This window comes from Choloepus didactylus, chromosome 2 (assembly GCF_015220235.1).
Source record: "Choloepus didactylus isolate mChoDid1 chromosome 2, mChoDid1.pri, whole genome shotgun sequence".
Taxonomy (NCBI): Eukaryota; Metazoa; Chordata; class Mammalia; order Pilosa; family Megalonychidae; genus Choloepus; species Choloepus didactylus.
In genome coordinates this window covers 79,969,482-79,996,640 of record NC_051308.1, presented here as the reverse complement: position 1 = coordinate 79,996,640, position 27,159 = coordinate 79,969,482, and the positions used below count along the sequence as shown (strand labels likewise).

The window sequence follows — 27,159 nt, the reverse complement described above, 5'->3', positions numbered from 1 at the left end:
ACCTGCACACACTACACCAAATGGCAACTTTCCTCTCAGTGCAGGCAGTAAAAGCACGTGCAGGAGATCAGAGAAAGAGAGGAGGATAAGGGCAGAGTATTTATTCCTCTGCTCCTTCCATATAGGGTCCTTGTGGGTTGGTGGCCTTAATCAAAGTTCTCAGCTCCTGCCAAGTGGCCTTCTCCAAATGGCTTTTCTAACATTAGGTTCTGGTAACTGCTTCCTCCCTGCACCACTGAATCCTAGGTAATGGAGCCCACTGTTCCTCTCCCAAGTACTGGGGTTTCTTTACCTCTGCCCATACTTGTATAAAGAGTACCTTTATTAAACTCTTCCAAAATTGTGCTAATTTAAATGTGCCAAGTATTTTCTGCTGTAATCTTAATTCAGATAGCTAAGGGAATCTCAAATTTAACCAAATTCGGCTAACTCATTAATTTCCTCCCCTGTTTTTTTCCCCAGTATTGTTCATCTCGGTAAATATACTACCATCCACTTAGTTGCTCAAGCGAAAAACCTAGAGCTTATCCTTGATTGTTTCTCGTTCACTTCCCGGAAGCAATCAGTCAGCAAGCCTTGTTCATTTTGTCTTAAATCATACCACTTGTCACCACCCCCACTGCCACCACCCTGGTCCAAACCACTGCCCTCTCTCACCTGGAAAAGTCTCCTAATTGGACTCCTGCTTCATTCTGCTCTTCTACAATCCATTCTCCTTGTAGCAGTTGGAATAACCCTTTTAAAATGTAAATTAGATCTCATCACTACTAAAACACTCCAGTAGCTTCTCATTGACTTAAATTTAAATCCAAATTTCTCATGGTGACCTACATGGTCCCACATGGGTTGGCTTTTACAGTTTCCACAGGTTTATCTTACTTTCTCTGGAACATCCTTCCCTCAGATATTATCATAGCTGGTTTCTTCTTTGTCTTTCTTTCTGTTGTCCTCTGAAATGTCTCCTCTTTATGGAAGCTTTCTCTAACCACCTAATCTAAAGTAATCTTTACCTTCACCCCACCCTTCTGCCATGGTGATCTGTTTTGTTTATTGTTTTGTACTTTTCCAGGTATCTGCAATAATCCTGCTTATTTATATGTCCGTGTATTGGTCTCCCCCAGCTGCAGTGTAAGCTTCATGAGAGCAGGGACCTGGCCACCTTGTTCACCACATCATCCTGATCACCTAGAACAGTGCTGGCATATAGTTGATTCTCAGTAAATATTTGTTGAGTGAATAAATGAAAATATCGCTGTTTCTCCAGAAATTTTAGGCTAATTCTGCCCTATTAACTACCAAGGTATCAAAAACCCAATTTGAGCTAATAATGGTGGGGAAAGTGGAAAAGGAAAGATGAGGAGCATTGCGTTTAGTGTGGCAGAAAGGGCCCTGGATTCTAGGTATATCTTTGTCACTGTTAGCTCTCAGGCTATGAACAGGTTATCTAACCTCTCGGTTTCCTTAGCTATAATAGAATCAGATGCCAATTGATGATCTCTAAGTTCTCTTCTAAAATGCTCTGCTCTGTACCCGAAGATGCTGCTCAACAAGGATGAGCACATACCTTTTATTTCTTAATGGAATAATCCTGCTCCCCTTATGGTGTGGGAAATTCCTTGTGGTATCATGAGTGGTACTTCATCTTTTTTTAATATTGTCACCCAGAACAATCCCCCATACATGAATGTGCCATCCCTTTGGACTGCAGAGGTAAAGAGACCTTGGGCCTAATTAATTTATAAAATGCTTGATAGTTTATTTTAGTTGTTCCTCAGAACAAATGCAGTGAAGCAGGAACACCAGGTGCTGTCTTTCTAATAAGGAAATGGAGAAGTTAGAGACATGCCCAGGGTCACTCTGCTGGTTCAGCTCAGGACCTGGACCCGCAGGTCTCTGCTCTCCAAGGCTGGTGCCATGTCCACTGCACCACATCACCTCACGTCTGATGGCTGAACTAGACTGTGACCAGTGGTAATTTAGCACCAGAAGTATCTTAAGTCCTTTCTTTCATAACATCAGATTGTCTCATTCCCAGGTAAGAGATGTGAGCTCTGTGATGACGGCTACTTTGGAGACCCTCTGGGTGGAAACGGCCCTGTGAGGCTTTGCCGCCTGTGCCAGTGTAATGACAACATCGATCCCAATGCTGTTGGAAATTGCCATCGCTTGACTGGAGAGTGCCTGAAATGCATCTATAACACTGCCGGCTTCTACTGTGACCGCTGCAAAGACGGATTTTTTGGAAATCCTCTGGCTCCCAATCCAGCAGACAAATGCAAAGGTAATCGGCTGTTGGTCAGTTTCTGTCACAACTGTACTCTTTTCCTGAGAATTTATCATGTGATCACTTTAAAAATAACAGCTGTTTGGTCTAAAGCAGCACCAGTACAAATTCAGTGTGAACGACTTATGTGGTTTAAAATATTCTAGTAGCCATGTTAAAAAAAAAAGTAAAAGAAACAGGTGAAATTAATTTTGATAATGTATTTTATTTAACCTAGTATAGTCAATATATTATCATTCCAACAAGTAATCAGTATAAAAATCATTCAGGAGATATTTTCTCCTTTTTTTCATGCTAAGTCTTCAAAATCTGGTGTATATTTCACATTTATAGTACATCTCAAATCAGATGTTCAAATTTCAAGTGCCCAGTGGCCATGTGTGGCTAGTGGCTATCATACGGGACAGTGCAAGTCTAATGGATCTCTTTTTGGTATTTCTGTTTTAGTATATCTGTTAGGCAATCTGTGTCTTTTTCTGCCTCTGTCTCCCTGCCTAGCCTGCAATTGCAGTCCATACGGTACTGTGAAGCAGCAGAGCAGCTGCAGCCCTGTGACTGGACAGTGCGAGTGTCTGCCCCATGTGACTGGCCGCGACTGCGGCGCTTGTGACCCTGGGTTCTATAACCTGCAGAGTGGACAAGGCTGTGAGAGGTGAGACGTCGGTGCCTGTGGTGGAAGTAGTCTTTGCCTTTTTTTTTATTGTGAGAAATGCATTTCTGCTAGTTATATTTAATAGTTGACTTGACTTCGTTCAAGAAGTATTTGAGTGCTTAATATAGGCAAGGCTCCCTTTGAGACACTACTGGAGCATTGTAATTAAGCTAATGAGAGAGAATAGTGGAGCACTATGGTCCCAACTATCAAATCGCCTGAGGAATGTTTCACAAATATAAATTACAGGGTCCTTTCCAAGATGCTTAGAATCAGAGTCTCCAAAGGGTGCAGCCTAGGAATTCTTGTTTTCAAAAGCTCCTAGTTGATTCTAATGAGAGTCGCTGGTAGCAGTTTTAGCATTGGAGCAGCAGTATTTGCGTGGATTAGGTTAAAAAGAGGTTATGAATTGAACCCATGAAAATTCCCCGAACTTCAGGGGCTTAATCACTCTAAACATTCTGTTTTAATAACCATTAACATTCTGTCTTCTAATACAAATTACATCAGTGCTTTGGTGGAAAAAAAAGAAAAAAGGTTTTCTTAAAGTCTGTTTTCTTACCTGAGAAGTTTCTTGTGTTCATTCTCAGGTGCAACTGCCATGCGTTGGGTTCCACTAATGGCCAGTGTGATATCCACACCGGCCAGTGTGAGTGCCAGCCAGGCATCACCAGTCAGCACTGTGAGCGCTGTGAGGTCAATCACTTTGGCTTTGGGCCTGAAGGCTGCAAACGTAAGTGAAGTTGGTAAATAGAAATTTAAGATTCCTAATTCCAGTTAAGAGTTAAGTCCAGAAATGACTTTGACAGCCTCAGTCTAGCCATCTGACTTATAGTCAGGGCTGCATCTAAATCATCATAGATGCTTTATTAGATGAATATTATACTTCTCTAAAACTCTGGAGATCAAGGGCTTCTCTGGTTTCTTTGCAACCACTTTATTTATGTCTTCTTTTATTGTGTTTCTGATTCTTGCCTTTTTGAAATCTTATTTTTCCAATGAAAAATGCCTGATTACTGAGCTTTTTAACTGTGCTTAATGAAACTTTTTTAAAAACTTTTTATTTTGAAATAATTTCATACTTATAGAAAAGTTGCAAACATAATACAAAAATAATACACAGAAGTCCAATATACCTTCTACCCAGATACCAAGATTTACCAATTTATAACATTTTGCCTTATCTGCTATATTATTCTAGCTTGCTAGCTATTAGCTAGCTATTTGCTAAATCTTTAAGAGTAGGTTGCATTCATCATGTTCCTTTAGTATTTAATACTTCCATGTATTTCCTAAGAACAAGGACATTCACTTATGTAACCACATTAAGCACAATTATCAATTCAAGAAATTTGACATTGATATAAAGATTGTATCATTAATTAAATGCAATCTTTAGAATCTTTTTTACTGTGGTAACATGTATACAACCTTAAATTTCGAATCTTACCTACTCCTAAGCATACAATTCAGTGGCATTAATCACATTTATAATGTTTTGCTAATATTACCACCATTTATTACTGATTCTCTTCTATCACCCCTAACAGAACCTGGGCCCTTTATGCATTAACTCCCATTCCCCTTCCTTCCCATTCCTGCTAACCTGTGCTCTACTTTCTGTCTGTGATGTTTGCTGCTTCTAGATGTTTCATATAAGTTAAATCATACAGTATTTGTTATTTTGTTTCTGGCTTATTTCGCTCAACATTTCTTCAAGGTTTATCCATGTTGTAGCATGTATCAGAACTTCATTCTTTTTTATGGCTAATATTCCATTATATATATAACATTTTGTTTATCCATTCGTCTGTTGATGGAAACTTGGGTTGTTTCCACCTTTTGGCTACTGTGAATAATGCTGCTATGAATGTTGGTGTACAAATGTCTGTTTGAGTCTCTGCTTTCAGTGCTTTGGGGTGTATATATATAAAAGTGGGATTGACAGTTCATCCAGTAATTTTATGTTTAATTTTGGGGGAGGATTAATGGAACTTTTTTATTGATCACATTCTCAGTGAAGATAATGAAACAGTGAAGTATTTTGTTTGTCGACTTATTGGCTGCAGTTGCTTCCCACCCTTGGGGACTTTTTGGTACGGTTACGTATAAACATCTGCTTCTCCTTGGCATAAACACTTGCCTGGAATTAGGCCTCAGAACGGTTTGGTTTTGGCTTTCTGAATTCCTTCATTTCTCCTGTGGAATGTAGCATAAGTCATTGACTCAGTTCAGAGAACAAAATGAGTAAACAAACTATAAAATAATGCAAAATTTTTGCATTAGCATTTGAGTTTTCTAGTTCCTTAGTGAGAGAAATATTTAACAATGGAGAGATGAGGTAGAGATGAAGTCTTGAAGTATGTAAAAATAGCACTGGTTAGTTTAATAAACTAATTTCTGTAGTTATCAAGTAACTTGTAATGTGCCCCAAAACTTGTTCATTTTTCTTTAAAACTTACTTTTGCTTTAACAATTTCTGTCTTTCTGCTAAGCAGACTTAACTATTTAAATTCTCATAAATAGTCCTATTTTTCAGTGTTTACTTTTAATGTTCATACAGTCAACCTATTGATAACAATCTGAGTTCAGGGAAAAATGCACTCTTCCTTCTTTTCATTATTATGTTCCCTTTTCCCGTTGTTCTGTAGCCTGTGACTGTCATCCTGAGGGGTCTCTTTCACTCCAGTGCAAAGATGATGGTCACTGCGAATGCAAAGAAGGCTTTGTGGGAAATCGCTGTGACCAATGTGAAGAGAACTATTTCTACAATCGGTCTTGGCCTGGCTGCCAGGAATGTCCAGCATGTTACCGGCTAGTCAAGGATAAGGTAACCTGTCAACAGTGTGTTCACTCATTCAGCAAACAGTGAATGAGCACTCAGTATGTCCTAAGCTGTTGAGAGAAAGTGGTCAACAGGGTAGATATGGTCCCTGCTGTCAAAAACTTATGTTCTAGTTGGGAAACAAATAATAAAAATTAAAGAAATAAAAGAAGTACTAATTGTGATAAGAGACGAAGGATGGTGAGAGAGAATAACTGGGGGAACTACATTATGTTATGGCCTTTCAAAGGAGAATCATTTAAGGTGAGATCTTAAGGACAAAGAGAGAGTCAGGTGGTAAGCAATGGGTAGGTTGTTCCAGGAGGAGGCCTTGAAGCTGGAGGGCAGCTGAAACCTGCCGTAGGAGGGAGAGGTTCATAGGGGCAGGATATAGAGGGCCATGCTAACCAAGTGAGGAGTTTAGAATTTCTTACATATCCAGTGGAAACCCACTGAAAAGCTGAAGAGCTTTCAGTTAGGTAATCCAGTTTATATTTTAAGAACAGCACTCTGACTACTGTGTGAAGAATGGTGGCTAGGAGTGGGGCCAAAGAGGAGACCTAGATTGGATTCGATAGATATGTATGTTTAGGGGGAGTTAGAGGAGAAAAGGATAGGAAAAAAGAAGAACCAAGAATGGCTTAAGGCGTTGTTATTGAGATGGAGATGTCTCAGAGAGAACAGAGTAAGGGGGAAAATCTTGAGTGTAGTTTTGAATGTTTAGTTTGAGATACCTGTTAGAGAGCCAAGTACAGCTGTCAGGAAGGTCGTCTAAAAGCCAAGGGAGAGGCCAGGCCTGGAGGATCATCAGCACATAGCGTTAAAGTCAAAGGAATGGTACGGACAGTTTTTCTTTTGAAGCCAAATAAAGAAAAACAACCCACGTTGTCTGTTTTAAAGTGGACACGTGAAGTATACTGACCTATATATGCATAGATTGCCCCGTCATTCCTGTAGGAAGTACCATCGAGTTGTTCAGGGAATACTTATATGTTGTAATTTTCCCTTTTCTTCCTTCATCACGCTTAGGTTGCCGATCACCGAGAGAAACTCAAGGAATTAGAGAGTCTCATAGCCAGCCTTGGAACTGGGGATGAGATGGTGACAGACAAAGCCTTTGAGGATAGACTAAAGGAAGCAGAGAGAGAGGTTATGAACCTCCTTCTAGAGGCCCAGGGCGTCAAAGGTACACATGATTGAACAGCGGGCAGCTTCTGTGAGGCTGAGCAGGGTTTGGATGTCATTTGTAATTCCAGGTTGATTAGTCAGGTTTTGTAAAAATGATTTTCAATTTTTGAATCATTTGTAGAATATGACTTATTTTATTGTTTTCTAGACAATATTTTAAAAAACAAGAACCTGACAACACATCAAAACTATTAAACGTTCAAATTCCAAGCACTGTGTAAATCTGTTCCATTACAGAGTATTTTAAATAGAGTAAAAATCATTGAAAATGTATTTTTTGGTAATCATTATTTTTAAGCAGAAAACTTGAAGTTTGATTTTCTGTCATTCTATTGAGTGAGAATTTATTTTATGCACTGCTTTATTTCCTGAGAGGGACTCTTCTGAGGAAGAATTGTGGTCTTTAAGTATTGACTGAACAGCTTCTTAACGCTTTGTAATGTCAAGATTAACAATTAGTATCTAGTTATGAAATTTCCTGTCTTATTGGCAAACATGTGTTAATCACATTATATAAAAGTATATATTTTATATATTATGTAGAAATTTAAGGTACTTTGCAATTAGATAAATCAATCCTTCCACATGTTATCTGATGAGACCTGCCTGTAGCAGAGGTTGATTTAAGATGTAGAAAACAATTTGTTTATTTTTAAATGCTTTCATTGACTTTAAAAGAAGCAGTTTTTAAAATTTTGAAAGTTAAAAAAAGTTATTTTAAATAATTTATTAGCTTTTAAAGCTCACTCTAAAATTTATTTTTATTTCTTACTCTGTGAATTTAAGCTATTTCCTAAATTTGAACCTTTTATATATATATGTACATATATATAATAAGTTTTATTGATATCTTTAGAGTTAGACTTAAGAAAGCAGAAAAATGAGTGTAGTAAAAAATGGAGAGAAAATTTAATGCAAAGTATATTGTCTATTAACATTTAAGACTTCCATTTATAGTTATAAAATAATTATTTCCTTGTAGCTACATTTGTGCTTAGAAGGTCTGACTTTTAGATTAAAAATGGAAAAATTCATATATCATGTTCTCATAGCCATCCTCTTTCCCTTGCTGTGCACAACTCAGAGGGCTTTTAACTTAGGGACTCTAGACATGCACTAGAATAGATAGTTCCCCACTTTTAAAAAAAATGCAGGCCTTTAAAAATGGCAGCTAGCCCAAACTCCTATGTTTTTCATGCTTAAAAAAAAACTTAACATTTGGGGTCTATGCTAATCTTGACAGAGCAAGAACTGCTAGGTCTGTAAGAATGTGGGAGTCAATTTCATCATTTACTATAATGTGAAAATAAGGAATATGTTTATATTCATATGCAGGCCTCTGGGGAAAAAAAAAAAACTAAGTAGACAGCCTTGACTCACCTTGTGCAAGGCCCTGAAGAACAGAAGAATAACAATGAGTCTTTAAAATCAGTTTTTCATTTCCTCAGAAAATCCTATCATTATCCTTGAATGCTTTAGTAAAGAAATTGCCATGCTTATACCATGGAAACAGGTTGTAAAATCCACATCGGCTAAATCACTATTTAAATGACCCACCCACCTTCTTTCATCGTTCATATGAACAGCAAGACTTAAACACAAAGTTGCAGAAGTTGTTTCCAAATGTAAAAACTCATAATATTGATGAACAACTTAATTTTTTCAGTTGCTTTCCAAATTCAAATTAGAGGAAGCCTTTTTCATTTAAGCCCTTGTGCTCATATTTATTCAAAGTTTTTGTCATCAGTATTTAGGAATATTGATTCTCCATGCTTCAAGACAAAAAGATCTTCAGTCGTAGGTCCATATTTTTATAGAGCTTCACTCCATTTCACTGGAGGCTCTAAATAATGCTCATTTACTAAGACAAAATTCCTCCAGTGAATTGCCACAGATTTGTTTGCTTGAACATCATTGTGAATCCTTACAACTTCTGGGTCTATATGCTGGCATTTCATAAACCACCTGGGTTTGTAAGCTCCAATAGGAGTAGCTGCAAGGTTGAAAGATCCAAATCTTTCTCCTATCTCTTTGAAAGCAGAGCAATAACCAGTATCTCCTGCAAAAAGACTCTATTCCAAGGCCCCAAGACAGACCAGCTGCCCCACAGAACCTTATTGCCATCAATTAGAGTCCTCTTAACACCAGTGCTTGGAAGGTGTAAAGACAAAGGTGACTTCGTCATGTCTGGGGACACAGTTCTCCTCCCACCAGTCCAGCTCAATCACATTCTCACAGCCACATTTTTGGATCCAGTTGAGGAGACCCAAAGGCACAAACCATCTCAACTCATCACCGAATCACTCGTTCAGAGCAATGACAGAATTGTAGTCCAGGTGGTCATAGTGGTTGTGACTGAAAAGGACTACATCTGCTGGGGGCAGCTCAAATATTGTGCATGGAGGACAGCAAAAGTATTTCAGACCCACTTACTGGGACGGTGAAACACATTGGCTAAAAATGGGATCCGTGAGAAATAAGATCTCACCCGTTTCTAGCATTACTGTTGCATGTCCCAGCCACTTGACTCTTAAGCCAGCTTCCTTCACTCCAGCTTTTTCAGGGTCATTGATAAAATAGGGTTTAAGCACTGGTAGTTCTTTATCAAGTTCCTCTTTGGAACGTGGAACATTGCTGTGATTTTTCTCCATTATCAACCATCTGAGGGCATTTGAAATAGATTTTTCCAAGTTGGCCAAGGGTTAACAAATCTCCCATCTTTTGCTTTCTCTGATTTAGTTACATCTTCCTCTAATCTGTGGTCCTATTTGAAACTTTTCCTGGAAAACCTAAAAGAATCACTTCCTCCAGAATTCCATGCTGAATTCTGGTGTTTTCTTCCTGCACTTGAGGACATTGGCTGCTTATCATCAGGGGTTGGTTGCTTTCATTTTCATCCATGTCCTTTGATGAAAAACTATGTATGTAAAGTTTGATTGGTCACAGACTTATACTCAGTCCATCTGAGTCAAAATTTGACTCTAGATAGCTTCATAGACGCAGGCTCCTCAACTTGTGATTTGCGGAAATCCAAATGAACCCTTGCTCCTCTTAAGTGTGGTGTCTCTGGGATGAGACAGGGATTGGGGACCGGGAAACCCAGTCGCAGTCCACTCTACTTTGCACAACAGTCCAAACTGAGCCCCAGACAAGTGCCTGCAGACTGCTCCACCTGAGACCGAAGAGAATGCAGCAGAGACATGAAAGAGAAACTGGGAGGGAAGAAACCGAGTACCCCGAGGAGGATGGGTAGGTTCCCAGATGGAACAAGACCTTTCTTAACACTTAGTGTCTGTAGGATGTTAGAGATTGTGCTAAGCACCAAGAATAAAAAGGCAAGACAGACACTTGTCTTCCTATCAGGTGCTCACCATCTGACTGATATCATTTTTGCTTTAGATCTTTCCATTATTGAAATTCACATGTTCACAGACATGCATAGTAAATGTGCATTAAGAATAGTACAATTAAAACAGCAAGACAACTCCACTATTGAGTTTATGAATCTGTATTCATTTGAAATTAATTGGAGAAGATTTTCTGTCACAGTACAGGTCGACAAAAACTAAATGTATTGCTTATTTCTTGTAAATATGACTGATACACAGAATTTTTATTTTATAAAATCATTGAAGTAGAGAAGGGAATAATTGGATGTATCTGTTTTTGACCAGTTTTCTTAAATTATTATGAGTGCAGAAATTGTTCTATGGGTTAATTTTTTGAAATTGCAAAATTAAATGAGTGGTCAACAGCCGAGTTTAACATTAGATGATTTTGTGGGGTTTTTTGGTGATGGTTTTTACATTTTAAGTCTTAAACATGAATTAAAGTAGAATTTAAATGTTTCAGGTTTTATTTAAACCATAGTTTTTTTTAAGACTTTCGTTATTCAGCAGTAACTTTTGACACACATCAGTCTCTTAAGGTATTCTTGTGAAACAACAAATTTGTATCTTTCTATATACATTGAAAAATTGAATATGTGGGTGTCAGTCTTAAATGCACATCAGTCCAACAGAGAGCTGGTTTGGGCAAACAGCTCTGGTGCTGTCACCGTCAGCACATGACAGGAGGTCAAGGGCAAGAAAGGAGGGTTAACCAGCATTGCCCAAGCTCTGGACATCTAGGCACAGCCCCAGCACCTGCTGCTCCTTTGGCCATAGTTATTACCCAGTTTCCTCTGCCCAAACAGGTGATTCTGTTGGATAGAAGCTCTGATTAGAGGTATGGCTGTCATACCTGCTCTTGGGCCACCGGAGAGGTGGGAAACTTAATGGGCTGCTGCTTCTAATAACTCTGGAAGGATCATAATGAGGTGGGGGTTAAAATCTACTCCCATAATGCCTGAGTTGTGGACTTTCTGGCTGACCTTTTCTGCTTCAGTTCAACTAGCCAAGAATGAAAATATCTTCCTAAGTTTTTTATCTTTAAAGTCTGTCCTTAAGTATTCATTTGTAGTTTAACTTGTACTTATTCTGCAGGTTCGAAAGGAGATTATATGGTGCAGTTAGATCTTGCAAGTACAGACTTTGGAATTGGAAGGAATTGGTAGTGATCCTACCAGTTAGATAATCTATTCTTTCTCTAAAGAACTGTGTCGAGAGATGAATACCTGTTGCATTCTTGAAGATCTGTAACCTCATTGGCAACTAATACCTCCTAAATCTAAATTATTCTCTGTGATTTAAAATAATTTTTACCCTTTGTATTTCCTTTAAAATCTTTAGATTATGAAAGAATTCTTCAAGTAAAATTCCAAGCAGGGCCATTGTATTTGGTTAACAAGAGTTCTGCAGTACACAACCTTTGCAAGTGTATTTGGTGTCCTTGCTTCCAGGTTGCTATTTTCCACAACTGTATTCATCTTTGTTGGTCTTAATTTTGACCTGTCATCTTTTTTACATTCCTTGGAAAATTTATACCCAACACTGAGCATTGTGCTGAAATAAAAATCTGGTCAATTTTGAGCAGAACTTATTTAATCATTCTTGTATATTAATATTGCATAGGCTTGTATTTATCTTTTGATTTATTAGGACCCAAGTATGAGGTTTAAATTGAATGGGTATATTCATTGAAGAACTCTTCAAAAGCGTGAAACTTGAAGGAAATTACATGGAGATGCCGAGGGTGTGGGAGGAAACAGGACTTTCTCATTTAGCTTAAAATACAAAATGAGTTTAATCTGTTGTACTTCAACATCTGTTTTGAACTTACTTTTTTCCTCGTTTTGAAAAATATCCAGATCTGAGCTGACAGTGCTTTTAAGAATCATTTTATTTTTATGATTAAATCTAGTGTGTTTCAATATCAAGATCAGTTTTCTTTCCTTCATCAAACATTTCTTGGATGTCTTCTCTTGGCCAATCTTAGTACAGGCCTGAAGATATGGTGATGAGTAAGAAGGAAGAGCCCATGGTCAAGTGGGATAGACTTGTACATGGTCGTAGAACAGGGTGATGAGTATAACCATGAAGGTCATCCTGGCTGGAGTAGACTGCTCAGCTTAGGGAATACTTGTCAGAAAGATATGATGGGAAGAGTAGAAAGTAGTAGTACCTTGTGGCGTAAACAGCTGCTTCACATTTTATGTGAGATTATACGCTGCCTCCCCCTCCCCTTCAAATACTTCATGGAGTTTCTTCTGTAATTGCAGATGTAGACCATAATTTGATGGATCGCCTCCAGAGAGTGAATAACACCCTATCCAGCCAAATTAGCCGTTTGCAGAATATCCGACATACCATCGAAGAGACTGGAAACTTGGCTGAACAAGCACGTGCCCGGGTAGAGAGCACAGAGAGGCTGATTGAAATTGCATCCAGAGAACTTGAGAAAGCAAAACTCGCTGTTGCCAATGTGGTGAGTGAGTGTGAATGTCTGAGATGGGAGTGGGGGAAGTCCCGTGACAATTTGTAGCATGTCTTTTACTGGCAGTGGAGTGCTTCTTCTACTGAATTGACTCCTTGTGTCTTTTTATTTGTCCTTAAATATGGAGAAAGATAGCTATGTTGCTCATAGTGGTCATAAAATAGTTATCATGAACTGAATAAAAACCAAAGGACAGCTGGGTTCTTTCTCTAGCTTTATTCCTTATATGGCACTAGGCAATTTAATCTCCATTTATTGTAAATAGATATAGTTATCTGTGATCAAGGATACTGACATTAAGTAAAGACCTCTGAAAAGAAAAAGATATTCTTTTGCTAAATGGCACTTTAAAAATCTTAGTTTTTGAGATGTACTTTATTAAATTTAAATAATTCAGTCCTTTGAGATAAGTCCTTTATTTCCTCTTCAGTCAGTCACTCAGCCAGAGTCTACAGGGGACCCGAACAACATGACTCTTTTGGCAGAAGAGGCGCGAAGGCTTGCTGAACGGTAACTTCCAGATCCCTGTTTTAGTGGTTAAATTATAGCTTCTCATATGGTGTGTATGTGTTGTCTCATCCCATTCCCACAGTCACTTTTCACATCAAAGTTCGCTCTCTTTTCTGAAATGTTATCAGCTGTGTGTGCTCTTTCTTTCCTTATCCATTGCACTTAGAGTATTTACTTTGAATATTAATATATGATGATTTGGAGGGAAATTATATAAGCACATCTCAAGGAAAATCATGACACTTTTAGATTTTTAACCTCAAAGATTTAAAGTTAGTAGATTTCTAAAAAGTTCAGTAGGATGTAGTTATTAAAAAAAAAAATTATTTAATGAAAACATTTAATTTTCAAGAGTCTGACTACAAAATGTTTACCAACCAAAATACATTTGAAAACTAGCCAAAGAAAGTAGATCATTTTCATTCCTGACCGATTTTTTTGTAAGGTAATTTCTTTAGAAGACTTTGAATTGTAGAGAGTATCAAATTAAAAAATACTTTTTCCATAAAATTGCTAGAATGTAGGCTCCATGAGGGAAGTTATTTTTATTTTATTCATTACTGAAGCCCCAGTGCCTAAAAAAATGCCTGACAAATAGTAGATGCTCAATAAATATTTGTTGAATGCAGTGCAGAACAGATTGTAGGCCTCACGTGCAGTTAGCAGTTTCATTTGACATCCAGATTATGGACGTGTGGTGCATAAGTAATCCTGATGTTAGAATTTTAGCCTCAGTGTCTCAAAGCAGTTACACTGGCTTCTTGCTTTAATATGAGCTCCCTTTCTATTCTATATAAATATGAATGTGTACCCTGTATAATCTAGTTCACAGAGCATTCATAATTTCATAGCTAGATTTTCTTGTTGAAAGAAGACAGCTGAAAACATTATGGAAAACTCCCAAGAAAATTAGGTCATGCAAGTATCGTGAATGAAACTTTATCATACCAAAAATGATGGCCATATATTGCAGTGAGACGATGTCATATACAATTTTAGAACTGAAAAAAACCTTAGAAGTTACCATAGCTACAATGCATTTTTCACTAGAGTCCCTCTTGACATATTCATTGCCATTTGGTGTTGAATTGCTTTTCTGGCTAGTAATTAAGTTGCATGTGAGAAGTCTGCTCGTGAGAAATCTGAATACTTGAGGCTATTTTAAGAATATGAAGTGACTGAACTGGACTAGCAAATTATTGTTAATAAAGATTGGGTCTGGAATTTGTGTTTATGACTAGATAGATGATTTCTTATTAGCATACAAGGTTTTGTATGTAAATTTTTCTTAAATAATTATATTTAAAAGTGATTTTCCTAAAGGCTATAAACATTCATCCCTATAAATTTTATACAATTACTTTGGGAAATATCCTTTTTCCAGTTTATAGAGTGCTGGTTTTAAATTCAGCTCCACTGAAATGATCACAAAATTCCAAATTAATGAGGTTTTCCAATATTTGTAGAACTGTGCCCAAGTTAGTACATGCGTATATAATAAAGTCAGCTACGTCTTTATCACATGGTTCTGCTTCATGGTTGATCTTTTCTTTTATGTTGTACAGCCATAAACAAGAAGCTGATGATATTGTGCGAGTGGCAAAGACAGCCAATGATACATCAACTGAGGCGTATAATCTGCTTTTGAGGACACTGGCAGGAGAGAATCAAACAGCATTTGAGATTGAAGAGCTTAATAGGAAGTGAGTGTAATTTAAAAGTGGCTTACAGCCCTTGAAATATTCTTTTAAGTAATACCAGTTCAGTGAAAAATTAAATGCTGGTGGATGCAAGGCATGCATTCGTGCAGTAAGATTTCTTTTGTTAATCATGCCGGTGAAATAGTGCAGTAATTAGGACAGAGGATACAAAGCCATGGAGCTTTTATTTGATTCAGTTCCTGAAACTGCAAAGAATAGTAACAAAGCTAGCCATGATACTTAAAATTGAGTAAAAATTATAAAAAAGTATAAATAAATGAAAAAACAAGTGAAAATCTGTTAGAGTAAACAGCAAAAACATACTTGAGCTGCAAATATTTAAAGGGTGTTCGAAATAAGAGAATATACAGTCAACCATAGGTTATAAATAGATGTGATGAGATGAAATGTAAATTTAAGCTAAATGTTTGTGTTAAATAAAAGCATTTTAATGTAGTGTTTTCTTTGAGGTTTTGGAAGTGCTGCCATGCTAATTTCAACTAGACTGAATTTAGTTAAAATTAAGATGCTAAAACCAACTAAGTTACTGGTTAAATCACATCTTTTGTTCCTTAGGTATGAACAAGCAAAGAACATCTCACGAGACCTGGAGAAGCAAGCTGCCCGAGTAAATGAGGAGGCCAAAAGGGCTGGGGATAAAGCTGTGGAGATCTATGCCAGCGTAGCTCAGCTGACTCCCGTGGACTCGGAAGCACTGGAGGTATGGGTTGAGAGCCTAAGTGTTCGTGGCCATTGGTTGTCACTGTGTCATCCACCCACAGCTCCCACCACCACGCCCCCCACACACAGTTTGGATAAGAGCTTTTCTGACTGCCTTGCAACTACACCAGCCACCTACCCCCTCTGTCCTCCAACTGTCTCACTGGTGAAGTTGAGTTCTATTTTATGTATGTTTATAGAACTTGGAGGTAAAGAATCCTGTGATTAGAAACATTAAATAGCAAAGATTTCTTTAGTGATATGATTAATCACTCCTAAATCATATAAATACAAATTATATTTGGATTACTTAAAGTAGAGTACACTTGGACTCTTACTCCAAGCACTATCTGGTAGAGAACTAGAGAGAAGTAAAAGAGAATGGTTTAAATGAAAGAACTATATCTGGATGCTCTGGGACAGATAAAATATTTGGGGATTGGTAGAATTTTATTTCAGAGCTGTAGTCTTATTCATGGATCTTCATATCAGACTCTTTATAAATGGTGTATTCTTTACATTAAACTTGAAATTTACTGTTTTCCTCTTATAGCTGAGGTTTTAGCTTTATTTTTACCATAAAGGCTTAGTTCTCTTCAGATATATGCATACTGTATGATTCCATATACATGAAATTTGAGAATAGTCAAAACTAATCTGTGATGACAAAAATGCAGTGGCCGCTGCATTGGTAGAGAGGTGAAGGGTGAAGATTGACTAGAAGGGAGAACGAGGGAACTTTCTGGACTGATGGAAATATTTTGTGTCTTAATTGGAGTGCTGGTTACACAAGTAAGTCTGTTTGTCAAAACTCATCAAACTTACACATGTAAGAACTGTACATTTCACTGTGTTTAAAGTGTTCTTAGTTTTTAAAAAATCACAATCTTTGCTCTTCTTTTAAAAATACCTGTTACGTAGTAAGTGTTACAGTTATTAGGCCTACCTTTTCATCACATTGGTTATCTTGTCTAAAATGTAATGATCTTACTTGTTCTTCACAGAATGAAGCAAATAAAATAAAGAAAGAAGCTGAAGATCTGGACCGTCTGATTGACCAGAAATTAAAAGATTATGAGGATCTCAGAGATGACATGAGAGGGAAGGAACTTGAAGTAAAAAAACTTTTGGAGAAAGGAAAGACTGAACAGCAGGTTGGTTTGATTTGCAGGTTGCTTCATCTCTTGAGAGTAAACTTGAAACAGCCCGAGTGTAAGCTGTGTCTGTGATGCTACCACAGTTGCAGGGGCAGCAAACCACAAAATGTTCAGAGGAGGGTCTTATAAGTGATATCTGGACCTGATATGCTGCATGCCGCCATGACTCCAGTGGTAGCTTTGAGGTGCCTAGTCTGCTAGGATAGAGAAGTGATTGACTTTGGCGGGCTCATCTCTGATCTGCCATGTGCTTACAGACTGCTGACCAACTCCTAGCCCGAGCTGACGCTGCCAAGGCTCTTGCTGAAGAAGCTGCTAAAAAGGGACGGAATACCTTACAAGAAGCCAATGACATTCTCAATAACCTGAAAGGTATAAAAGGGCCGGGTAACGGGTAGGTTGGTATGCTCCCTTCACTTGGATGACTTTGGAGTTTTTAAAATTGTTTTTCGCAAACAATTTTCATAAGAATCTCCAAATGTATACAGAATTAAAGATCACAGTGTAATAAAATGATACACCTATTGTTCAGATTCTACAGTTGTCATTATTTTTATCACACTTCATTTATCTCCCAACATCTGCCCTATATTTTCATGCTGAAGTATTTTTTTTAAATCCTAGAGCTCGTATTATTTTACCCGACGTACTTCAGTATGCAAACTAAAAAATAAATAAATAAAAAATTAGACACTTCCTTAGATTAGGGTGATCAATGTAAGCAAGATATAATGCCTGTTTGGCTGACCTGTGTTGATAAATGGAAATTGTTAGCTTTAATTTTCTTCTGCCAGTGGCATCTAATACATGGTTTTTTCTTTTTCACCTCAGAAAAGAAATGTGCCCAATTCACTGAATTGCCTGAGGTTCTCCTATGATTAAGTATTCATATGTTCTGTAAATAGGGAAGCCTTATATAGAATAGTAGTAAAAAATATGGGCTCTAGTGAGCAAGACTTGGTTCAAATCCCTGTGTGACCGCATATTTACTGTGGATCCTTGGGCAAATTATCTAAGCTCTTTAATCCTCAGTTTTCTCACATGTAAAAATGAAACACCACCTGTATCACAGGGACAAAGCTCTCAATACAATACCTAACACGGAGTTACTAAAACATAGTAAATACTAAATAAATTGCAGCTTTTAGTTCTGGTTGAGGTGGTAGTGATAGCATACTCGTGTTCTGCCTTAAAATAAATATTCAAATTAGTCTCTTTCCAGAAATGGTTCATATTTGGATGACTAATCATTTAAAATCTGTGTAGAGATGTGTACTTTGCTCTTTTAAGGTTTAAGTCCATTGTTGCTTTTCATTTTTTTCCTTAACTTTCAGTGGTCACAAAACAAAATCCAGTTGCATTTCCCTGAAAGCTTTCCTTTTTTGCTTATTGAGAGTTTTGTAAATGCATTCCTTGAACTCATTTTAGATTTCGATAGACGAGTGAACGATAACAAGACTGCAGCAGAGGAGGCGCTAAGGAAGATTCCTGTCATCAACCAGACTATAGCTGAAGCCAATGAAAAGACCAGGGAAGCACAGCTGGCTCTGGGCAACGCCGCTGCTGATGCCACAGAAGCGAAGAACAAGGCCCACGCGGCAGAGCAGATCGCCACCGCTGTCCAAAAGGTGCGTGCTTTTCTCTTCTCTGAAACAAAGCTTTGCATTTCTCTAGACATTTTCCATTTTCTCTGCAGATCCACAAGGCCCTTGCAAATTTTTTTCCTGGATTCCAATAAAATTGTCTTAAACTGTCCTTGCCATGTAATTTTTGGTAGGCACTTGATTAAGGGGGAGGAATCATTGGAATGGTCCTTTTCTCTAAAATTACTACCTCTCAGAGGCAGGGCCTGAGTTGTGAGAAGGGAAATGGCTACAGAAGGCTATAGAATTCCCCTTGCTCCCACCTAAACAAAAAGAAGTTTTATCAGACTTTTCCTAAATAAACTCAGTTCTTTGTCATGGACAGTTGAAGTTTTTTCAGTCACAACTTTCAAGCCCCTCTTTCAAGTGTATTGCCATTTCTAAGCCCCTTTTTATAGAATTTCTGTAGCTCAGATTCTTTGGACTCAAAATTAATTTATTTAGGCTGACTTTTCCCTACTTAGAGGTCAATTTATTTGTTTAAATATTATTTAAAAAGAGATATTGGAACTCTCTGAAAATTATGTGTATGAGCATCAAATAAATAGTTTATTTAGAATCATTTTGGCTCTTGAGTTACTTATATTTTATAAAATACTCATATTTTAGAATCATGGTCTTTTTGTACATTATGATGAACTGCCAGGAAAAACCAGGCTAGCTTTGTGTTTAAAATTTCTCTTAAGTGAATGAGTCTAATCTATATTGTGTGGTAGAAAGTATACTCCATTTACATGTTTATTGTTCATTAGCTGTGTGACTTCAACTAAAAATGGCAATAATTGAAAAGGTAGTTTTAAGGATTAAATAAAAGTAAACAAATGAAAGTACTTTACAAAATATAAAATGCTATTATGTTAGGTGGTGATGTTATTTTTATAATTATCTTTATTTGGAGCTCAAATAGATGAAGAGTCAAGATAATATAGTATAAATTGCTATACTGATCTTTTTGGATTGTATTTTTGAACCATTTCACAAATTTTAAAAGGGAATGAAACATGCTTTAGAGAAGGGCAAGCTTTTTTTATTTTTCATTAGCAATTTACTTATTTTGTTCCTAGAATGCTACTAGTACCAAAGCAGAAGCTGAAAGGACTTTTGCAGAAGTTACAGATCTAGATAAAGAGGTGAACAATATGTTGAAACAACTACAGGAAGCAGAAAAAGAGTTGAAGAAAAAACAGGATGATGCTGACCAAGATATGATGATGGCAGGAATGGTAAGAGATTTTGGCATATTTGGTCATGGGTATTTGATATATTTGCTCATGATGGGTATTTAATAATGAAGACCCTCAACTTGTTGAGAAGAGTTTTTCATATTGACTTCCCTTTTTCATTGCATTTCCTGGTCAAGAATCAGGTTAGTAACTTACATAGAAGACAAAGAATTTTGATTTTCTGCCAGGTATTTCTGTTGCACAATTGTCCTGTCCCAAAGCTACTCTCAGTTAAAAGCAAAACATTGTTTTACACATTTGAGGTTTTAGGACATTTAAAAATATAGATTTATATTTTTGAATAGGTAATTCATAAATGACATAAAATTAAAGAGGAACAAAAGGTTAATTACCTTCCTACTCTTTTTTCTCTGTGTGTTCTCCCAGAAACTTGTTCCCTAGAGGCAAAGACCAATTTCTTATGTATTAGGAAATTTTTGAAGATGACATTCTGTACCACTATAACATCAATACATACCAAACTTACATACAATTTGATTTTTAACCTTTTGTGATGATTTATATACATAACACCATTTATAAGAAAATTGACTTGCATTCGAATGCATGGCCCAAGAAAGAACTAAGGTCCATTTTTTGTTTTTATGTTATATATTGCTTTTGAGAAAGTTTAATGGAATCATAATGGGAAAATTCCTTTCTAGTTCAGTGTTAATCATAGTGATGATTGACATGAATTTGTTTTAATTGCACACTTTTAGTACAAGGAAGGGGCCCTTCCTTCTGCTGCTGCTAAAAGACTGGTGGTTCTCTTTCACCTTGGGATGGAAAGGAGAAATATTGGGCTTTCTAATCTAAATAAAGAAGAATCCTCATGCAAACACCTTATTTTATATGTGCTTTTTGTTTGTTTGTATTGTACTAATTTTCTGGGCAAGATGTGGCTCAAGTAGAAATTCCCATATGGTTTAAAAAATCTATTTCTCATAAGCGCTGAGGGTCTATCGATTTCTTTTTTTATATGATTTTAGAGACATTAGCTTTTTAGAGCCTACTGAGAGAAGGGGAAGGATATATTCTTTATGAGCTTTAAAAAAAAAGAGTATGGATTTAGTTCAAAGGGTGAAAAGAAGATACATCTTTTATTACCTTGGGTAAATAACTTCTAAGGAACACAAAATGCCTTCACATATATTGTTCTATTTACATTTACATCAATCCTGAAAGGCCAGCATTGGGTGTACTGTTTGAGACTATAACCTTTTTTCCCCTTTTTGGTATGTACCTAGAAGATGAGTCTGGGATCAGCAGGTTAAATGCGTCTTCCCTCCCTCTCCCAGCACGTTCGCAGGAAAGCCTGTGAAGGCTCGTTAAAAATGGCTGAGATGTGAACAGAGATTAATCATGTATTTGTGAAGATATATTCCCTTGCTTTCTTTTTCTTTTTAAAATTTCCACGTTGTCTTGATCCAGAACATGTTGTGTGTTGTCTTAACCCCCAACTAGGAAAAACAGTTATGTGGTAGGGAGCCACTCATGTGTATCCTGACTGGGTTTATTTCTGAGAGCATGTTTTCTGATACTTAGACTCTTCCTCTTCCATTGCGGTTTCCTATGACTCACACACAGTGTGTTTGTTCAGGTTTCATGGAGTTTCCCCAAATATTTTTACCTTTGGTTGATTTTTTAAATGTACTGCCCCAATAAATAAGTTTGTGGGTGGGGGGGGAGAGTGTGTTTGTGTAGTGGCTGGGGCAGAGGGGTTTACAGTAAAGCTTCCCTTGGTTATGAAAATTTTCTGAGAATAGGACTTTTCTGATATGTCCCTAGAAGTTTCCTGAAGGACATACTTTGGTTCTAAAGTGTAATTTTTATACTCATTCTTAAAAAGTAACTTGGACTTTATTATCAGTACACTCCCATGTATTCTTAATTTTTTATGAGAGTGTGTAAAGTAGATAATATTGGTCCTGAAATACAAATACGGTGTGCATGCATACTGCCTGCCTATTCATTACTGTGATATGAAGTAGAAATAGCAACACCCTGAACACAAAGATATGGCAAAAAAACAAATACTGCAGTGAGAGATTAAAGTTTCATGAGTTGGGAAAAGGGAAAGGAACTAAAAATTAGATTTGTTCACTCATTGGGGAAAACATGTTTTAAAGCAGGTGAAAACATGTAGCCATGACTATTTGTATCATTTACCCTTTTTCCATCTACAGGCTTCACAGGCTGCTCAGGAAGCTGAAATCAATGCCAGAAAGGCCAAGAACTCTGTTACCAGCCTCCTCAACGTTATTAATGACCTCTTGGAGCAGCTGGGTAGGTGGCTGTAGAGTCATTTTAGTTGGTCTCTGAATTCTATGTACTCTTCTTGGGATCTGATATAGATTCAAAAACAGGTAATATGGATTGGCTCTGACCCCCTTCAAGTACTCCATTAAATAATTAGTATTTCTGTTTCTTTTAGCTCTTGCTTGTTTAAAAATGCCTTATACAATATGTATGTGTTGTGCAAGTTGGAGCCCTTGTTACAAGGATCTTGCTTTATTACAAAGTTGATAAACTCATCCACTTGAGAGTGTGAACTGAATCATGACTTCAGGTTGTGTTAATTCACCAAGTTCTTACTAGGTGCCTTATGTGGATCCTGTCCTAAATAGAACCCTGTGATCCAAGGGCTTTCTTTTATATTTTGAACATATACTGACACCTGGGGTGGCTCATTTATGGTTGAGGTTTATGCTGCAATTGAACAGTGATTTTTCTTAACTTAGCCAGCTGCAGAGTATCTCTCAGGGATTTAAATAAAGGGTTTCAGTGATAGAATAAGGTGACTTTAAACTGATCATGACTTCATTGCCTGGAATTCTGTTCATTTCCTAACTAAAGGACAGTCTGATGAGATGAAAAACTTTCATGCCAAAAGAGAGAAAAAAAATGAATCTTCAAGGAAATATAAGCATACTGAAACCTTTTAATCCAGTTCAATAGAGAGTAGGCTTTGTTATAGGACAGATATACTTTTGTCACCAGACCACATTATAAGTTGGTATTACCTTAGCCAGGACAGCTTTGTAGTGAGGCATTATATATTAATGCCAAACTAATATACTAGCCTTTAAAGTTTGGTTAGTGTTTTGTTTTGTGGGTTTCTTTGCAGGGGTGGAGTGGGGGGGCAGTATTTCTTATCTGTTTCAAATGTCAAAAATAGTAAGTTATATGCTAGAAGAGTGATTTAAAGTGAACGTAAACTGGAAGATGTAGCTTTTATTAGCAGAAGGGGCTGGACTTTAAATTAGTCAGATTTGGGTTGTAATCTTTGTTTTGTTGTCTGTTAGCTATACAAATATGGGCATATTACTAAGATCTGAGAATCACTGGTATAAAAAGGTGTTATGAGAATTAAATCAACTACAATACATATGAAGTTCTGTTTTTTGCACAGCTTTCTGCTTTCGTTTATTATAGAAGCAATCCCTCTCAAAAGAACCACCTTCTCTGCTAAATTTAAAGTGAAATTTTACTGGAAATATTTCACCCATTCCAACCATGGCCGTTTTCCATGGGAAGACTCCTAATAATGTCTTGACTCCTGAAAGCAGAAATGCACCCCCTCCACCAAACCAACACATATTCCCTGGAATCCATCCAAGGGGAGAGGGCTTAGGGTTCTGTCTGGCACTAAAATGACACAGATTACATAGGCAAATGTGAAGAAAGTATTAAGGTAACCAAATGACCTTCAGAACCCCAAAATAACGTTTGAAGTCTAGAACACAGTAGCTGTGCATTTATTAAACATTTCACAAAACCATTTCTCATAGGGAAAAAACATCCAGCCCAATATTAATTATATGTTCTGACCCATCCCTGCTGGGTTTAGGGCAATGTTTGTCCTTGGTTTATGTTGTTTATGTCCCTGTACGACATCAGCAACCTGCGAGTCATGTCCTCAGTGCTGCCTTTGAATAGTTGCAGCATGGCTTGGCTTAGTTTATAAAAAAGTTAGTGGAGGTACTTGGGAAGTGATGTTATAATTCTTACTGAGTGCATCTGTTCTCCTCTGTGTACTTTCTGACTCTACAGGGCAGCTGGATACAGTGGACCTGAATAAGCTAAATGAAATTGAAGGCACCCTAAACAAAGCCAAAGATGAAATGAGGGTCAGTGATCTAGACAGGAAAGTGTCTGACCTGGAGAATGAGGCCAAGAAACAGGAGGCTGCCATCATGGACTATAACAGAGATATTGAGGAGATAATGAAGGACATTCGCAACCTGGAAGACATCAGGAAGACTTTACCATCTGGCTGCTTCAACACCCCGTCCATTGAGAAGCCCTAACGTCTCCCTTCAAGGCTGGAAGGCAACATCCCCCTGACAGGGAAGCAGTTATGAGGCCATAGAGTGCCTTAACACAAAGATTACATTGTTCAGACCCCCCACTTCTCTGCTTCTCTCCGTCACTGTCCTTTTGAACCAGGAAAAGTCACAAGGTTTAAAGAGAAGCAAATTACCATCCTTAATTGGGAACAAAGGGTTTTATCTAATAAAATCTCTCTTCCACCCAAATTGTTACCTTACCCACACTTTCCCTTCTGACTTGGGTAAGGATGGGGCATACTATCTTATGGTACAATGATGTTATTGCATCGTGTGAACTCTTGTACCCCAGGGCAGAGCAAGTAGCCCTCCCCTCTGTCACTGACACCAACAGAACCTCCTCAGTCTAGTGCTCTTGTTTCTATGAAGGAAAAGTTTGGCTACTAACAGTAACATTGTGATGGCCAGTATAATTGATAGAGAAAGAAATACTTCTGCATCTCCTGCTCCTCCTCTTTTTAAGCAAAAGGAGATAAACATCCTGTGCCAAAGATACTGATCAGATAGGATTTCATTTGCCATCTGTGAGTTGTTTTAGCTATTCTGAGTGCAGGACACTGAGCCATCTATTGGTAAGGATGCAGTTATTTATGACAGTTTCTAGAAGAATATGAGACTGAAGATTTTCTCATATGTTAACAATTGACTAGGAAGATAAACTTTTTTAGATCTTTGGGCAGCTGAAAACTTAAATCCAGATGGGCAGCTTGCACTCACCAACAGACCAGTAGATATCTTTTTATATTCCTATGAATGGAATTTATGCAGAAGAAACAGGGATATGAAAACCACTGAAGTCTTTCAAAATCAAACTGTTGCTTAGAGCTTTTTAAAGTATGTTACTCTTGGAGCTAGTGTTATCTGGCAGAGAACTGTTGGTCCCTAAGGTTTTGACAAACAAAACAAAACACAAACCTCCCTGCCCTAGTCTGTTTTGCAAAGAGATACAATTTGGATCCAGCGTGTATTGTCAAGATCTGACATACCCATTTTTCTTCTATTGGAGAGAGATGAAACATTTGACCCATAGCCCCATTTTTCTTTTGATGTTCCCAAGTTCTAGAATCCCATAAAACCCATTGTTGTTTGTCCAATCCTGGTGGTACATCACTTGCACTCAGTAATTCACACAACTGCCAACACCATTGACTTCCTGCACCTTGTGATTTAAACCCACTCTAAATTTTCCCTCTAAGTAAAGAAGGAAGACCCTTATGTGGAGTTTCCTAGTGGGCTTCTCAACTTTTGATCCTCAGTTCTGTGATTTTCTTTTGGGATCACAGTGTCACAATTCCCTGCAACATACCCCTTCCTCCTACCGACCCGCCTTTGAGATTCATATATAGCCTTTAACACTATGCAACTTTGTACCTGGCGCAGCGGGGGAAAGAAACTATTATCTGACACACTGGTGCTATTAATTGTTTCAAATTTATATTTTTGTGTGAATGTGGTTTTTTTTGTTTTTGTTGTGTTTATCATGATTATAGAGTAAGGAATTTATGTAAATATACTGGTCCTATTTCTAGAATGGCACTGTCTGTTCACTTCACTCCATTTGTCCTCTTCACTGGCCCAACACCTCTGTATCCCTCCCTCCCATCAAGAATTCTTTGGATTGTATTGGTTCCCCATTTCTTTGCTCTGCTCCTTGTGTTTGCAGCCCCTCCATTCTTTACTATTAATATCCACCTGCTTTCTTTCACACATAGCCACTATACTGAGGTACCTCGGACCCTCTCCCATGCTGTCCTGGTGATCCTGAACCGAGCATCACATGGTTCTTAATGACTGTTCCTGAGCAGGAATGCCAGGCTTACTGGAGATGGTGCAAATAGGAAAGGTTTGCTAGCGGGCATTTTCAGCACCACTGTTAGTCTAGCTAGGAATGCATTGGAAATGCCCTTTTGGGAAATTGAGCTGGGTTGATCCATTTTGTAAATGAGTGCATGATGCCTGAGCTCTCTTAGGGCACAAGGGACAGTGCCACAGATGGGCGGACTGGGAGGCATAGTGTAGCTTAGTTCTCGGTTATCCCCCTTCCCCTTTCCAGCTCTTTGGGGCATACCAGAGTTTACCAAAAATGTTTTGACTTGGCACACACCTAAGCTTTTACTCTGTTTTTATCTCTGGCCTCTTATACTATCACGGGAGGCATTGCTTTTTCACATCGGTGTTTCCTAGCTAGTTCCCCTTGTCAAGTGGCCACATCCTAGCATACAGGTTTTGGCCAAAGTTGCAGGAAAAGGACTGAAGATAGGCTGTCAAGGTAGTTTTCCATCTAGTCTATGAGTCAGGTTCACTCCAGCAACTCTTGGGCCAAGATGAGGTGTTATTTTGTTTTTTTGTTTTTGTTTTTGTTTCTTTGCTTTTTCCCTCTTCCGTGTGGTATATTTTTAAACAGAATTTTATTTTTAAAATAAAAGTTCTTTATAAGACGATACCTTAATTACACTCCTGCAATATAGCCATTATTTTATTGTATAGTTCCATTTATCTGTATTTTATGTAATAAAATTGACATGATGGCTGCTGCAGAATGCTGGGTGCCACAGGGAACATATACTACTATTTTTTCCAGAAATTTTGCCTTTTAATCCCAACCGTTGCCCTTTTCTTTGTGCCTTCACTTCGGCTGTTTGCCTTAATCTCTACAGTCTTGCTCTCCAGGGTGATGAATAAAATGCAACACTTGGCATTTTTTATGTTTTAAAAAACAGTATTTTATTTATAATAAAATCTGAATATTTGTAACCCTTTACATATTTGGTGTGGCCTGAGTGTGGTACTGGGGGCATTAGATGTTTTAAAGGGTACAGGGAAGGGGAAACTGCTTGTCATGTCTTGTTTGGATTGATAACAATCCAGTACCTTTTTTTTTTTTTCCAACCTTTCTCAGATTGAGATCCTCTAGTAATAGTTCAGAGGTTGGCAAACTTTTTCTGTAAAGGGCTAGATAATAAATATTTGGGCTTTGCAGGCCATACTTCTTTGTCACAGCCACTCAACTCTGCAGTTGTGGCATGAAAGCA

At 37.6% G+C, this 27,159-nt stretch overlaps 1 protein-coding gene and 1 pseudogene across 1 annotated transcript in view; one reads left to right on the top strand and one right to left on the bottom strand.

The window, feature by feature from the left end:
* The window catches only part of LAMC1 (laminin subunit gamma 1), a 118,595-nt gene extending 91,707 nt beyond the window's left edge, over nt 1-26,888 (top strand). Inside the window, exons 14-28 of the mRNA XM_037825202.1 lie at nt 2,036-2,281; nt 2,783-2,936; nt 3,527-3,669; nt 5,588-5,766; nt 6,790-6,946; nt 12,608-12,813; nt 13,253-13,332; nt 14,898-15,035; nt 15,609-15,753; nt 16,757-16,906; nt 17,167-17,281; nt 18,338-18,537; nt 19,617-19,775; nt 21,965-22,064; nt 23,832-26,888. Of these exons, the coding sequence (XP_037681130.1) occupies nt 2,036-2,281; nt 2,783-2,936; nt 3,527-3,669; nt 5,588-5,766; nt 6,790-6,946; nt 12,608-12,813; nt 13,253-13,332; nt 14,898-15,035; nt 15,609-15,753; nt 16,757-16,906; nt 17,167-17,281; nt 18,338-18,537; nt 19,617-19,775; nt 21,965-22,064; nt 23,832-24,088 (2,429 nt within the window). The 3' untranslated portion in view covers nt 24,089-26,888. The remainder of the gene's footprint in view (nt 1-2,035; nt 2,282-2,782; nt 2,937-3,526; nt 3,670-5,587; nt 5,767-6,789; nt 6,947-12,607; nt 12,814-13,252; nt 13,333-14,897; nt 15,036-15,608; nt 15,754-16,756; nt 16,907-17,166; nt 17,282-18,337; nt 18,538-19,616; nt 19,776-21,964; nt 22,065-23,831) is intronic.
* LOC119526249 lies at nt 8,673-9,849 on the bottom strand (annotated as a pseudogene).
* Nucleotides 26,889-27,159: the final 271 nt, after the last annotated feature.